The 16,930-nt window shown below is 35.7% G+C and overlaps 1 protein-coding gene across 6 annotated transcripts; it reads right to left on the bottom strand.

Annotated features, from left to right (window-relative positions):
* Nucleotides 1-230: 230 nt before the first annotated feature.
* On the bottom strand, nt 231-16,519 carry LOC126753771 (beta-1,4-glucuronyltransferase 1). 6 transcript variants are annotated; one of them, XM_050465471.1, is made up of 5 exons: nt 16,472-16,519; nt 5,338-5,900; nt 3,248-3,682; nt 2,860-3,169; nt 231-572 (listed from the first exon to the last, which is right to left on the bottom strand). In XM_050465471.1, the coding sequence occupies exons 2-5, from the start codon at nt 5,835-5,837 to the stop codon at nt 375-377; spliced, it is 1,443 nt and encodes a 480-aa protein (XP_050321428.1). In that variant the 5' UTR covers nt 5,838-5,900; nt 16,472-16,519; the 3' UTR covers nt 231-374. The 6 variants fall into 6 exon arrangements, with proteins under 6 accessions (XP_050321428.1, XP_050321430.1, XP_050321427.1 ...); XM_050465473.1 differs by having other exon boundaries at nt 16,411-16,484; XM_050465470.1 differs by having other exon boundaries at nt 16,415-16,484.
* Between the last annotated feature and the right edge of the window lie 411 nt (nt 16,520-16,930).

Below are 16,930 nucleotides of genomic sequence, written 5' to 3'. Positions count from 1 at the left end.
ATACCAACTTCGAAAAGAGTATTGCCTGATTGAAAACAAGATGTTTAAAAACACACTTGTCGTTTTTTTCAAAATTCTCAGTCTACATACTTACTATGTTCGGGAGAACTAATTACCAATTCAAGCATTGATAGACGATATCCAATATATTTTATATTACAAAACTGTTTGATTTTACTTATTTCTATGAAAATATATTTTTCTTATGATCTTCAATGGAAGATGGGAAGTCCAATATTTTAGGAAAGTTTTATTTCGAAATACTTATTTCTAGATTAGAATGATTTACTACAAAAACGAATACTAAATAAATTAACTTAAATTATTAATTATAAACGGTTAAACTTAACTATATATTCATATATCCGCTAATATCACGTGAAACATTTCTTATTGGTTCCAAATAAAATTCGATACTCTGGCTGAATAACTTGTTTGATAAGCTTATTCGTGGCTGGCACAAAGCTGAGACGTGGCGAATTTTTGTCAAAATATTTAATGCCTGGTGAATGCACCAAAAAAGCCGGATGTAACACAAAGTAGTCATATTTCAGCAAGCACATAGCGTAGCCCTGTAAAAAATGATTTAAAATATGTAAATATATTTTTTAGTAAATTTACGAAACATTTCTGAGTATAGCAAATGGTTTATTGGACGAAGTTTATAAATATGAAGTCAAGATTAAATAACGTGAAAAAACCATAGTTATTATGATCCTTTTAATAGAAACATATTAGTCTTCTTGGTCCCTTATTTAAGAGAGATCCAAAAAATTTACAGAATAATGCCCACAATTTCAGAGAACCACGACCGTTGGTATACGACTCACATAGACCCAGCACTCTGATAAATGCCTGTATCCTACTGGGTGCTATAGAGGTGATGTGATCGCTATTTCTTAACTACGCCGCACCAATATGGTCGCCTGAATGCAGTGAAACACAGACGAGGAAGCTACAAATATATCATAACACTGCACTTCGGACTACGACAGGATGTCTCTTGTTGTCTCCCATCCAACACCTATACAGTGAGCCTATATGTTCCCAGTTAAGGAGTATAATGAACTCCTCTCCAAACAGTTTCTGCTGGGATGCTTTCACAAAAATCATCCCTGCAGTCAACTACTTGAAGCAGAACCGCCTCCTAGGAGCGTCAAGAGGTTCTTCCTTAACTAAGTTCACGCCATAAAACAATGCGCCGAGCAGACATGGCTCGCAACAAACTTCAGACATGCACTGACTGCCATTCATCGGGCAGGCATTAACACCTTCACCGACTTTCTTTCAGTAAATGGTGTACTTGGCGTCAAACCACCACCCATTGCAGACGAAGGGCTCGAGTTGCTGCGAGAATCGAGAGTGACCCTTGCGCAACTTCGTTCTGGATACTGACGCAGGTTAAACTTCTACTTATACAGAATAGACCCTGGCATATCAAACATTTGTCCAGCGTTCATTGAAACACCACATGACTCTAGCCACCTCTTTATGTTTTAAACCTAGTATGTTTGTGACCACCTATTAGCAATTTTATTTGGTGCATTCCTGAGTGTTGTTGACAATACTTTTCCTTACACACACATCCTCTTTTATGGTATGGGAACCAATCGCAATGCAAGTTTCGGGTTCTAATGTTCTAGTAGCGACTGCAGAGCAGGAAAGCTCATCAGTCAGTTCAATCCCAGCTACTCTTATGTGAACTGACATTCAGTTGATGTGCACTTGGTAGGTTACGCATGGACTCCGTTACTACTTACTGGGTAGCTTTAAACTTCTTTGTCAAGTTTACCTTTTCGATAATGCTGTGCCTCGGGAGAATAACCAATGGTGTCTCTTCCATACCCTTTTGCTGTCATTTGAAGCATTGTAGTTTTAGCTGTCTACTTGATTATCAAGTACAGTAGTAGTTCAAACACGTATGCGTTGAACTCACGCCCAGACTCGGATAAGTCTTTACAGTTTCGATAGTATTAATACCAAAATTTTTCGATGCCAATTCCCTGCTTTATATATAACAGTCGGAGAGCAGTAAGAGTGCATCATTCAGATCTTTCAAATTATCAAAGGCAGCCCAGTGCAGAACAATTGAAAACCGCACGACTCAAGTTTTTGTTATAGTGTCCCATTTTTGTTTTTAAAACCTAAAACTATCAAAGCCCGCAAAGATGAAGCTAAGCTATGGTGTAGCGTTTGGTTTTTTAAAGAAAGCATAGAGTTGGTCCAGAGCTATTAAATCCCACACAGACGAAACCAACAACTAAAACGGTAAAAAATGTCCTTCTTCATAGAAATACTTTTTATTCTTCCTGAAATCCAAAACATTATGTTGCGTTCTAGTCCTCTAAATAACAACATAAGAACTCTTAAATTACATGGTGTGAAGATTTCTAGTTTTAAAATCGTATGTTGTTGTTTTGTTTTAGCGGCAGAAGATGACAGTCCTGCGGGTCCATTGCAGTTTCGTAGACCCGACTGTCGGGAGAACGGTTTTCAAATCGTATCCTTATCTTTGCTTTCAAACCCCGTTAAAAATTGTCTGGTCTTCACGAAACAGATAAAAAACAAAACTTTGGATATTCAACGCGACGTTTCGAATAGGTTTTACCAGAAACGTCTTACAATAAGAAGCTTGCCATAAAAAAAAATATTACACTAATTTTTCAAAACAATTTCAATAAACCTAACTCATCTTCTAAATAATTTCATATCACATAGTAGATCTGAGTTTTCCTGTTTGTCACAGTTAGATTCCTAGTCATATGATTCGTGATTACCACTCTATAGCTCTGAAAATTTGTAAGCTCATAACATGAACTTGTCTACAAAATTTCAATGAAAGATATTTGAAGAACTCACCTGTATCCGCTTATTCGACTGTCCCTCCCACGTGACACGCTCATCGAATATTGGTTCCTGATTATCACTAATGTAGAATGGCTCCCAATAATGGAATTTACCTTCACGTTTTGTTACCGAAAAGAGCGACAACTCATTGGTATCCGAGGCATTAACCCATTCATTATGTTTCGGCACTAAATGGCAATTCTTACAGATTTTCGAATGAAATGGTATCGCTTTATGTGTTCGTAACATTTCAACTAATTGTGTTTTGGTTTCAGGTACTTGACTATCCTTAGTTACTTCGAAAACAGGTATGGTGAAGACACTGTGAAATTGAGATAAAAAGTAAGTATTTTTATAGCACTTCTTTTGAATAAGTACCATTCATTAGCAATAAGCTTACCGCAGTTCTTTATTATCCAAATACACACTACGATTCCGCTCCACCATCTCGAGAAATAATCGCGGCAAATCCGGCATTGGATACAATTCAATATCTGATGCAAATATAAAATATGTATTGACCGATTTACGTGCAATATTGCGTCCAACATTTATTGGATAAGTCATATTGTGCTCCGTTTTATACATTGTATTGCGATCGACATCCATATAAGGCGGCACTGCCTCACAGTCATATGGCCATAAGAGCGCCTCTTTTTCGGTCAATGGTGCATATTCAGGCATATCCGTTGGTGGGAAATATATATGAAAGGTGACATAATCACGTATATATTGACTCTCACGCAGACAATTACGCACAAATTGTATGGAACTTAGTGTGGCATTGAAATCATAACCCGGCGAGAATATGGCGAAGCTGATTGGGGCTTGCCAACTGTGGAAAGAAATGAAAATTTAATATAATAAATATGGGCAGATCTTACGGCATCAGATTTGAATAATATTGTGTATCTACTTTGGAATACAATTAAAGAAATATTTCACTTATTCGCACAGCCATGGAGAATAAGTCGTTGATGGTCGAGAGGTTTGTTTTTGGACATTATCTAACCTTTTCCTAGCTGAGCGCTAAGTATTTTGAGATGCACAAAAACTATCTCCTTTCGCATTTAGTTCTTTTTAAAACTTACACTTAATATCAAGATCTTGGAAATCGCTTAGATATGGGTTCAAGTTTGTGGATGATCTTCAGAACCAACTCAGTGGTAGGAAGTTCTTTAGGTTAGGTTAATCTGGTGGGGCAATAAGCCACGCATAGGCCAGTTTGGTCCAGATGGAGTTCAGTTGCTAAGTCCAAGAGGAGTAGTCACATTTAGAATGTCTGCGCTTGACGCGAATTTTAAGAGACTCTTGGAACCTCTGAACACTTTCCATTGACTATCGGTAGATGGATTTCCGTACGCCTGTCTGCCATACTACTGCACCGTAGAGCCGAATCGATCTTACAATAGCTGTGTAGCACAAGTAGCACAAGTGCCCCCACGTTGTACCGAGCATCTTCCTACACGCATATAAAGTATTGCTAGCTTTTCTCACTGTTGTGCTTCCACAGCTTACTGTCCAAGACTACCCAGGTACTTGATGCGGTCATTGTGAAAGAGAAGTGTGTCCCAATTATCGAAAGAAACATCCATAGAGGAATTTTGTGGTTTCTTGTGAACACCAATAGATCCGTTTTCTCCGGGTTCAACCCCAGACCACCTTATGATGCCCAATTCTCGACTGCATTTAGAGTAGTGGTCATAATACTGCTAATGGTCTGTTGAAACCTACCCGTTATTAAGATGGCAATGTCGTACGCATATGAAACTATATTAGAGGCTTTGGCTGCCAAGTTTTTTAGCAGTTTATTCAGCACTAATGTTCATAAAAGCGGATATGACATTCTAGCGTCATTCCATTCTGCTCTTATTCGTCTAGAGGTCAAAAGACTTCTGATCCAACGTTGTATAGCAGGATAAACACCTATTGACTGGAACTGTTCAAAATAGATTCCGTAAAGACGTTGTTGAATGCTCCATGAATGCCTAGGATTGCTCCAAGAGCGTATTCTTATATTCAAGAGCCATGGATTGCAGTTTTACTGATCTGTCCAATGTCCAATGAGCGGATTGGATACAAATGAATGTGAATGGGACATAAGAGAGTTCAGAAAATGTGAGTCTATAAAATTTAAACTTTGGTGTGGATCAAAATTAGTACGTATTACTTTAAGGCTGAATATTTTAGCCTTAAACCCATTTCATAAGAGGAAAGTATAGATCATAAATATGCATGGAAACTTGATTTAAATCCAAGAGAAAAGAATGTTTGGTATTTACATGTGGTAGAAGTCCGACTAAAAACATGAAAAGTATGAAAGCAAGAATGAAAACTTGACTTTAGCCTAAAAGAAATATATGTTTGAGTCATATATTAGAAAAATTATCGACCAAACAGAGGAAAAGGTAATTGATTTCAAATGTTTAACCTTTTAAGTATACATATAGGTAGGTATACCCAGCTTCATAACCAAGCCACTACACTTACCGTTCCGTTAAGAATGGCAAACTATCGAAGAACGTGTAATCACCATTCGTAGTCAATGTAATTGTGTCGGCACAACCAACCGATGTGCTAATCGTGCCACGTATATAATTGCGCAACAGCCAATAATTTCCATATTGTATCTTCTCCAACCTCAACTGCCGATCGTTGCATTTTAGTAATTTCTTCAAACGTTGTCCCAATGTCGGTGGTGCTTCGGTTAATATTTTCACTTCGCGACTGTCCTTCGGTTCAATTAATTTACGCCGTTGCAATTCTTTCTCGAAAAGTTCATCGCCGAAAAAAACTTCAACAGGAGCAGGTACGGCTTCTTCGACATTAATGTTTCTCATATCTTTTGATATGACGCCCTCTTGTATGGCAACGCTGGCACGAAAAGCATGTTGCATAAATACGAAGAACCCACAAAGGATGATCAGGGAGAGTATTAGCACGGGAAAGTCACGTTTTAGCATTTTGGCATAGGTGCTGATGTATAGCATTGAAGGTGGTTTTGCAGCGTTATACAATTTTTAACCGCTATTCTAGTTTTTTGAGCATTACACCTATAATTAATATAGAAATTTATGAAAAATTATTTTTTTTTTTAAAGAGTAAAGTGTTCAATTATGGATATAATATTTATCTAATAGAAAATGAATACTAAAAAATAATTTTCTATATATGCATACATAGAGTTGCCATTTGTTAGTTAGAATTTAAAATTGTATTATATGAGAATTATTATCCGATTTCGTCCATTTTCGCACTGCAACATAAGATTATCAAAAGAATGTTTCGTACCAAATGTAGTCGAAATCGATCGGTCGGTTTTTAAAATATGTGATATCACCTTAAAGTGGGTGATGCAGCACCCATCGTCCAATTTTTACCCCAGCTCTAATAAAACCTTTTTATACCATCTCGGGTGTGAAATGGTATATCTCTGTCGTGTTTAGTTATTGATTTATCGCGCTTTTAGTAGTTTTCAACAGTACCGTTATATGGGGAGTGGACGTGGTTATTTTCCAATTTCAACAATTTTTACCGTGTCGGTTAGGGTGCTTAAGGGATTTATCCTGAGTGAATTTTGCTATTGTAGCTTTTGTTTAGCTTTAGCCTACAGGTGCTTCTACCCACTGCGATCCTCTGTACCAAATTCGAGTTCTATAACTTATTTTAGTGCTTAGTTACGGCTCTTTATTTGTTTGCGGTGAATGACGTTTTGTGGGCTTGGCAGTGGTCTGATTACACACATTTACGAACTCTCCCTTACTTTTTTGAATGAATTTGTGCACCAATTTTCATCAAGATATTTTCATTTTTACTCAAGTTACAGTTCGCACTAACGAATGTATAGATAGAACGTCTTATTAAACTGATCATTTACTATACTTATATATATAACCCTATATTTACTTGTATCTCGCTTCGTTTTAGGTGATACATACAATCGTAGGTGAGAAAAACTATTATACTCTGTTGCAACATATTGCAAGAGTATGAAAACTAACTATGTATTGTCAAATAATAAGGATATAATTTATTAAATTTGTGACTAGTTACTATTTGCAACACAGTCCCTTCTTCTTCTTCTTCTTTACTGGCAGAGAAACCGCTTATAGCCGAGTTTAACAACAACGCGCCAGTTATTTCTTCTTTTCGCAAAGTGGCAAGAGATATTCTGCATTGAATTTCGAGGCTGACGTTGCTGTTGGTGTTCATCCAAAGATAGACGAAATTATCTACAACTTCTAAGTTATGAATGTCAACAGTGACGTCAGAGACTAGTCGGGAGTCCGACGACTGTTTGTTTGATGACAGGAGATATTTCGTCCTGCCCTCGTTCACCACCAAACCCAATTGCTTCGCTGCCTTACCCATTCTAAAGAAAGCAGAACTACAGGATCCATCACTCGAAGTGTAACCAATTAAGAAAGCCAAAAAATCCCGTTTGGAAAATTATTTTTATTTATTACGATGACTTAGATTCTCGTATGAACGGTCGGTCAAGTAAACCCTATCGTTTTGAGAGTTTACGAATTGCTCAATTGGAAAAATTTTTTCGTCAGAAAACACAATGTTCGGAATTTGACCGCTTTCGGCCAAGCGAAGCAACTGTCTTACTTGTTGCTGCTTTGGTGTGAGATCATGGGCCTTTTGGGACTTGTAAGGCTTGACCTTGAGCTCATTTTCAATATGCGTCGGATTCTGCGGGCTGATATTTTCAGTTCTTTAACCATTTGATTGGCACTTCGTCGTGGATTTCGCTCAAGTCGCTTCTTCACTTTCCGAACCATCTCACGTGACGTTGCAGTCTTTTGATTACCACCTCCATGGCGTTTTGCGATGCTACCAGTATCATTGTAACGAGTGATGGTGCGATAAACAAAAACTTTATTCACATTAAGGTGTTTGAGCTCACTAACAATTGCTGGCTGTGATTTTCCAGCTAAATATAAAGCAATCACACTAATACGTTTGAATTCCATCGCTGATCACTTTTTTTGCGTTCTCTTTTGGCAAAACGCTTTTGTACACTTGTAAACAATACTCCGAAGTGTCATTCAGCAAATTTATAAACAGCTGATTCCAGTGCGTCAGCTGCGCGAACGGCCTGAAGTTGATCACACTTTGAGTGCCGGACCCTGTAATAAAATCTAAGTTTTCAAATATAATTGAAGAGCGTTGCGAGCTTACAAACTTATTAAATACCGGGAGGTATAAAATTATATAAAGAATTTTTTATTTTGGGGGAAACAATTTAGTTACAATATGGAAACAGTATTATAGTGTTGCCATAAATCTGAAATTTATTCTGTTAATAAAATTATGTTAAAGACCGCAACTTAAAAGTGAATATTTAAGAATATTCGTTTCAAAATGGTCTAAAGCATTGCAAACAAAATTGTATACCCTGAACAGGGTATAGAAAGTTCGTTTATAACACCCAAAAGCAAACATTAAAGACCCTATAAAAGAAATTTGGCAATTAAAAACTTAACAATCTATATAAATAAAAATGAATACCAAAAATGTATGTACGCGCATAACTCAATAACGCCTGGACCAATTTGGCCAATTCTTTTTCTTAAATGTTTGTTGAAGTTCAAAGATGGTTTTTACGGCGAGAAAAATTCGAATAATTTCCGGAAAACCCCTAAAAACAGCCTTTTTCTTTTCCCCATACAAACGTTATACATACATACATATATGTACATACATATAAAAATGAATGTTTGTTTGTTAGTAACACTAAGAGAACGGTTGAACCAATCTTAATGAAATTTTTAAAAGTTGTTTGTTGTGGATCGGGAAAGGTTTAGAAACAAAATACCTTATACTTTTCATGAGGAGAAGTCGGAAAATTGGACAATTCCACAAAGTAACATTTTCCATACACATTTTTTTCAATTTTTGTTTGTTTTGTTTTTCAATATTTTGATTTGTAAATTATTTGAATCGTTCAATTGCGGTCGCTTGCTTTTTTATTCCGGCTATCCAAAGGAAAAATTATTGAAAATTATTCAGTGAAAACTTTATGTATGTTTGAGACGATGTGATCAATTACAGATTGAAATTTGTTACGAAGCCACGAAGAAGTCGCGCTAATATTGGTCGGCGTTATTTTTGCCCTCAACGTATGGCAGCCCAAGGAAAGGCAAGAAGTATTCCCAAAATGCGATGACATACATACGTGCGGAATTATTGATCGCGGTCAATCAGCTAGCGATCGTAACGATATCACAGCACGACTTTTTAAACAATAGCTGCAATGTTTGATGATTTTTATCTTGAAGCAACCTATGGTATATATGGTGCTGTTAGATGCTGAATGTATTCTGTTCAGTAGCAGAAAAGAGTTTGCCGCACGCACACATTCTTCTTTGGATGCGGATGGTGATTACACCAGATCAAATTGATGAAATCATTTCAGCGGATATTCCTGATTCAGAGATAGAACCAGAATTATACGAAGTGGTGAAAACCAATATGGTTCATGGACCTTGCGAACCTTACAATCCCACTTTGGTTTGTATGTCTGACAATAAATGCACGAAACACTACTCATGTGCTTTTCTTTCGGAAACGGAAATGGGAAATGATGGATATTCACCAGACGACAATGGCAGAATATTTAGCATTTAGAGGCGTAAATATCGACGTTAACAACACATCGAAGTTGACAACACATGGGTCGTACCATATTCGCCCCTTTTGTCTAATTCACATTCAAAACTCATGTCAATATTGCAGATTGGTGAAATCGATCAAATACGCTTGCAAGTACGTCACCAAAGAAAGCAACATAGCGGTTATTGGCCTTGAACGATATGAGATCAGCAGTATCAAATGGGTCGATATGTGAACTGCAATAAAGCGCTTTATAGGATATTTACTTTTACAATTCATGAAAGTTTTCCGACTGTTCTGCGTCTCGCGGTTCAACTTCATTTAAGTCATCGCGTATTGTGAATGGTACAGTGTGTGCAACTTTTTGAGAAGCATGCCAGCAGTTGAATTTGCTGGAACATGATAATCACTGGAAACAGATGAAGGACAATGCGATAGTTACTTCGCATGCCACTGAAGTTCGCATACTTTTCGCGAAGATCATTTCGACATATCAGCCTTCAAATTCGCGTTAATTATGGGATACGAAAAAATGACACTGCCGATGACATTTTACATTGTATTCGCTAAGAATTGGAAATGGGCAAATTTCGGTTGATACTTTACCAGTGGTTTGATATCAATTTCACCACCCTTTTGTCAATTCACTTCAACGGAAGATGTACTCATCACGAATGTTTATCCGAACATTGGCCAAATTATCGTAACTGCGATAGCTTGAGTGCACGAGCAATTTTAGCAGACAAAATTACCGATGTTAATGACTTAAACTGGAAGATTCAAAGTCAAATTCTGGGAGGTTTGCGCTCATATTAATCGATCGATCGTCTTGACAAGGAAGACGAAACCGTAAATTATCGAGTGGAATTTCCAAATTCTTTGGAGAGGCTTGGTATGCCCCAGCATTATTTGCGTCTTAAAGTTGGATCTGTCATTATTATATTTCACAATCTTCATGCGCCGAAACTGTGTAATGGAACCCGACTGATTATGATGCAGTTATCGAATACAAGGGACAGCCATTTCAGTTCAAACGTATTCAATTTCCAGGGAAAATAGCCTTTGCGTTGACAATCAACAGGACACAAGGAAATCGGGAAATGCTATGTTTTTCACACGGCCAGATATATGTGGCGTGTTGACGAGTTGGAAACCCATATTCTCTGTATATTTACGCACCAGAACAGAAATCAAAAAATTGTTTATTAAGCTACGCTACATTAAAAAAAAATGTAGAAAAATCGAAAATAAATCATTTTCGACAGAATATAATTTCAACTTTTTTTTCATTTCAAAACACATAATTTCACGCAGGACAACGGCTGCGGGGTCAGCTAGTATTTAATAAAATAAAATACAAATTTTCATTAAAAAATTAATAAATTTAACTGATTTTCTTTTCCTCACATGTAACTAGTTTGCAATTAGTTCGTCGCTCATACATACCATGCTGTTTCGCAGTGTATCGTAAGTCGTGGATTCATAATAAAACTCAACTCTTGCTTGCATGGTATTGAGCAATGAAATTAATATAAGTTTTTATTTACTGCTTCGAGCTACTGTTGGCAATTAAACGAAAGATAAGTAACATTCGCTCGTGTGCAGTTTATCAACGAGTGAGCATGGGCGCTGTCACAAAAATATGTACCTATTATTTCCTATAACGGTACAATGTAATGCAACATTAGGTGGCGGTCATTGCCGCTGATAAATATTGAAAATTACTTTGAATAATTTTTTTCCATGCACACATTTTTATACCCTGTTGTGACAGATTTTCTTAACTTGAAAGTAGAAAAGTTAGCGAAAACACGCAAGGAAGATATGGGTTAATTATATTAATATATGATGTTGGTGCCAAAATGTCAAACATAAGATAAGATCTGCAGACGAAGTTTAATGATATAGAAATGTTTGAAAATGCTTAATATTTTTGCTTAATAAAGGGTGACCCATTTCGAGGTTCTTCACTTTTTTTAAGAAATAACACGAAAAATCTTTCTTTGGCATTTACTTTTTTAAGATTATCTCTTTCAAATGTTGGCCGTGGCTATGTCTCAGATGGTCTCGTTCCGTTAGAGACGGAATTGGCTAACCGTGCGATTCTGTACTGTGATACAGTATCAAGTCTAAATTTGAGATTTTAAGTTAGAGACAATTTTTGAGACTTGAGACGATTTTGCTATTCTGTAAGTGACAGTCACAAAATCTATTAAATTTCATTATTCAGAGATGTTTTTATACTTGAATGAAAATAAATATGTAAATAAATATTTCTATAACATAGTCAAAAAACATAATTATCAATAAAAATAAAAATATATGTTCACTTTGTTTCATAATATTTACGAAGTTTATGTAAAATTGATTTATTTTTAACCCTTTCGTGTTTGAGTTGCTTACAAAATATAAAAAAACGACAATCGATTAATATCTATGATGATCTCTATTCAGTACATTCAAAATGACAGAAAAAGTTCTTTTTAGCTTTTTGAAGATTATCTCAAATTTGAGGCAATATTTTGAGTCTAACTCTAGAGACTGTTTAGTGAATAGTAACTAGTCACAAATTGAGACTTTACCTCAAAATGCCTCAAATAGAGACTAGAAACTGGTTACCGAATCCCGCTATAAATCGACTTAACTCGACTCCCTCAGCATTTATATGTATACTTTATAGAGACTCCGACATATTCGTTTGCGTAATACTAATATAATAATGCAGGGAAAAGAATATGAAATGTCTATTTAAGATAGACAACGTCTTTTCCGCACTGTCAGAAGAACAAATAGTAGGTATTACTTAATTTTTTTTTAATTTCTTAAAGCTTAACGTATAATCCCAATGTCGGCGATAGCTCGTAAAATAGGCTTACCAAATCTTAGTTATGTTGGATAAGAGTGTACAATTCTGGTACTTAAATAAAGCGATAATAATTTAATTTACCACTGAATTCGCAGAAAAAATTATTAACCGCGTTGAATGTTCGTTTACTAATCATTTAAAAGAGAATACTGCTAACCATACATATTATAAGCTACAATAACAGTTAATCTTTTAAAGCGTGATTAACAATGTTGCTCTCTAGCTATCACAAGTACCATAAGTGTACATATCTACATACATATACAAGAATAGCTCTCTCTGCAATACAAATGACGATAACTGAATTAGATATTTATAACTTTTCTGGTATGAAGACTAAATACGAGTTCATGTACAAGTTTTCACATTTTGTTCTTAACATTTTGACTTTTTAGAAAATAAAATAGAATAAATCGCTTAGTAATGGAACAGAGCATCGAAGACTTGAAAAATCTCATCATTTCAGTTGATTTTATTACGGAATAGTCAGCAGGTAGGCCGCAACCTTACTCGTCTCGAAGGTTTGACAGGTTTGAGCTTGACAATAAGGTGAAATCAGACAACTATCATGGAGGGGCACAAAGCATCCTGTGAAGGTAGAAATTTTATGATGTTCTCACCACAGTACGGAACGGAGCCGTACCATTTTGGTTAATAGGTTAATATGTCGGGTGTGAAGCGTGTCAGAAACGACTTCGCAGCTGAGGACCTTACACTCATCAAAGGCATCATTACTGCTGACGAGACCTAGGTTTATGAATATGATGTGGAAACTGTCCAAAAATCTAACTAATCTAATCTAATCTAAATAAAAAATTGGCTGAAGACACTGACGGCCTTTTCCTTCTGGCCGCGGCTTTTAACAAGTATATAGAAAATTGGATTAAGCCTTGGCAAGCTTTTATTGGCTCAGCACCCTATTTTGAAGGCTATAATATAGATTTGAATTGAAATAATAATACAGTTGAACTTCCATAATTCGAACTTCAATAACTCTAAGTTCTCTAAACTCCAACTATTAAATTGGCACCAAAATTTAGAAGCCAAATTACATACACACTTTCTTCCATAACTCAAACTTTCTTAACTCGAATCTATTTATCTCTTCAAACATTAATAGTTATTACAGATTATATTGAAGTAGAGGCTGAGATTTGCTCAGTCGGACTTATAACACATGATATTGTAGAACCGAATATTTCAGGCCTAACTAATATGACTTCTAGCACCATGGAAAACGATGAGGATTCTGAAGAAGAAATTTTTCAACTATCATCCAAAAATGATGTAAAGCAATTATTTGCAATTTTAAATTCCTTTATAATTACGAGTATTAATAGAACCGGTGAACACCACAAAGCACTAAACAGATTGAATGTCTTTTCACCGAAACCAACAAGCAAAAAATATATGTTGAGCCAAAAATTTCAATACACTACTGTGGGCAAAAAGTAGTAAGACTTTTAAATTTACATTTCCTATGAAAATCCATTCGTCAAAAAATTTTTTATAAGTGGGTGTGAGTGTCAGTGACAAATGTGTTTAGTATAGTACGATTGTCTTTCTGAAGTACATAAAGTACAATCGGCGATTTTTACGATGAGTGAGATTATTCAATAAAGAAGTTCCATTAAATTTTGTGTGTGGAATCAAGTTTCTGGTGTCGAAAAGTGCAGCATGTTGGAAAGGTCTTCGATGATAATTGTTTGCGGCGAGCCAGTGCTTTTGATTGGTACAAATTATTCAAAGAGGGTCTACAAGTAGAACTCGTTAACGACGAACAACGTCCAGGACGGCTAACAACATCAACTGATGATCAACACGTCAATAAAATAACTGAATTGGTGCTTAAGAATCGACGATTAACAGTCAGAGAACGTACTGGCATCGTTGGAATATCGGAAGGATCAGTGAAAACCACTTTGACAGATCATTAGGGGCTAAAAAGGATGAAATCACGATTGGTAGCAAAAAATTAAATTTTTTCGAAAAACAGCGTCGAGATAACGTCTGTGAAAAAATGCTTTACTACTAGAATGCCATGAAACATATTTTTACTGGCGAAGAGTCTTGGATCTATGGTGAGCCGTACCCGAAAAAACCACGTCAAAGTAGGTCAAAACTCAAGGTTATACTGACAGTTTTCTTCGAATATCGAGGTGTAGTGCAATCCGAATTCCTTCCGTTCGGCCAAACTGTCAACAAGGAATACTATTTGATTGTAATGCGTCATTTGCTAGCACGGCTGAGCTATTCGTGAAAAGAGGCCGGATTTTAGGGCCGACAACTCTAGGTTTTTTCACCTCGATAATGCACTATCGCATACTGCATTGATTCTTCGTGAGTTTTCGCCAAATTTCAACCAATATTGTGCCGCTACCATCTTTTTTGTATAACTTAGGTCCATGTGACTTCTGGCTACTTAGCACGAACGCTCCGGGGAAATGTAAATAGCTACGCGCATTGAAGGCTTTTCCGGATATTGACTTTATAACTGTTTTGAGCATTGGAAAAAACGTTGACACAAGTGTATTGGGAAGCAAAACAAAACACTTTATGCGAAGTAAATAATAAAACTGTGTTTATTTCTATATTTTACATTTTTTTGTAAAATTTTGTTTTGATGAAAACTTCAATAACTCAAAGGCTTTTGTGAATTTCGGTAATTTAAGTTAAGGAATCCGAGTTAAATTTGACCAGATGGTACAAAACGGTCGCACAAAAAAATGCATCATATCACCATTCACCTAGTCCAAAACCAACCGCCTTTTATTGAAAAACCTATTTTGGCTTATAACCGAAACTCCTTACGTATAGTGACTCTGCTAAAAAGATTTTATAAAAGTGCACAATTTGACTTCTATTGAATTTGTTGAGTAGATAAGGTAGGTGTTTCTTTGAGTTCTCCAGAACTGTATCACATTAGCTCTTTAACAACACCATAATCGTGGCCACTGCGTTATCTTTAACTACGTCAGTAAACAAATTTGCCGCACCAGTGAAACAATGGCTTCACAGTAGACCCTCGAAGCATCGTTGCATGACCGAAAACTCTACTAAACCCTTTTTTTGTGTAATGCTTCTTCGAAAAGTGTGAATATTTTCGGATACTTGCTCTATATGTCTCTCCACGAATACAATTGTGATGAAGTCTGAATTCTTCTTTATTTCTGAAAGATTGCTCCGCATGCCACCCTGTATCTTTATACGTTGTTCTTTCTTAGAAGTCAATGAGCATAAATTTGTGTGTTATACAATCGGACTTCTTTATATGGTTTGATTTGAAAATTACTTGCAGAAAGTTGGAAGGCAAAACTGGCGGTTCTTTATGAAAATTATTTACAGTCACTCAACACCAATTCACAATTATCGCTGTATTTTATGACGTGACTGGCTCGAGTGGCCTTTATCATATGTGTTGTTAAGTTATGACGAAATTTTCGAAAACAGGAAATAATACTTTACCAATAGACGATTTTCACTTTCACTTCATTCAAAAAAAAAAATATATCATAGAAATTTGAGACGATGACTTGAAAACCATCGCATGAAATATCAAGAAACTACGAATTAGACAAGGCTCTCTAGTTTGTGGCGCGATCTCTTCATTATGCTCTCAAAAATATACAAGTTGAAAGTTTCAAATTTCAAATTTCACCGATATTTATTTTTCACAGTTATAAAATTTTGATATTTACACTTGTAAGATTTTCATTGGCATTAAATACTTTACTTGTGGGTTTCTGGTATCTGGACACAACTTGAACACATTCGATCAAATCATATAAATATATATGTAACATATATAGTACTTATGTATCGTCACCTAAAATGCAAAATAACGTAACATCACGTTTCATAAGTTTACAGGCGAAGGAAAAAAATATAGTCGAAACCACCAATATTGAAACAAAATTTGAGTTTTGGTTATAAAATGGTTATATATTGGTTATCGTACACTCATATTGAAACAAAATTTGAGTTTTGGTTATAAAATGGTTATATATTGGTTATTATATCTGAAAACGATTCTCAATTTTTTTTGTTGATACGTTGTTTTGCATTTTAGGTATTACATACATATATATAATTTTAACACGATATTAATATTTTTATTAGTGAAATTTCCCGGTCTACCGTTAAGCGTGCGAACAGTTCACGGCAACTTCCGCGCTCATACTGTAGGCAGAGGATCAGCACACCAGCGTTCTATGGTCATTAATATACAATCAGCTCGGTAATCGGAAGTTGAGTTAAGTACATACACACTCATGTTCAGCGCGATAGTGATAAAATAAGGAGCTCTCTAAATTATCGCGCACTGCGTTGGACATTTAAGAAGAATTTAAATACACAGTGAGTACATGTGTGTATGAGTTTATATTTTTAGATAAAAATTTCACACTAACTATGAATACATACATATGTGGGATTGCTTATTTTGTTCCCGTTAGTTTTGTGTGTTTTTGACGATTTTCTGCTTTTAATTTGTGGATAGCAACAGCTACATATGTACATATAGATGAAGAAATCTTGCCTACACTCAGCGATATAAAATTCACCATACCCAACCAAAACTATAAATATACTCTAACT

Source organism: Bactrocera neohumeralis, chromosome 3, assembly GCF_024586455.1.
Source record: "Bactrocera neohumeralis isolate Rockhampton chromosome 3, APGP_CSIRO_Bneo_wtdbg2-racon-allhic-juicebox.fasta_v2, whole genome shotgun sequence".
In the NCBI taxonomy this organism is placed as follows: Eukaryota; Metazoa; Arthropoda; class Insecta; order Diptera; family Tephritidae; genus Bactrocera; species Bactrocera neohumeralis.
Note: the sequence above shows the minus strand (reverse complement) of the source record. Positions and strands in the feature narration are given on the sequence as shown.

Excerpts from the sequence above, each read along its gene's own strand:
- LOC126753771 (XM_050465471.1), bottom strand. The coding sequence starts at position 5,837 with ATGCTATACATCAGCACCTATGCCAAAATGCTAAAACGTGACTTTCCC. Across the intron at positions 3,683-5,337 it reads TTGCCATTCTTAACGGAACG|TTGGCAAGCCCCAATCAGCT; the intron begins GTAAGTGTAGTG and ends TTCTTTCCACAG. Across the intron at positions 3,170-3,247 it reads TTGGATAATAAAGAACTGCG|TGTCTTCACCATACCTGTTT; the intron begins GTAAGCTTATTG and ends TCAATTTCACAG.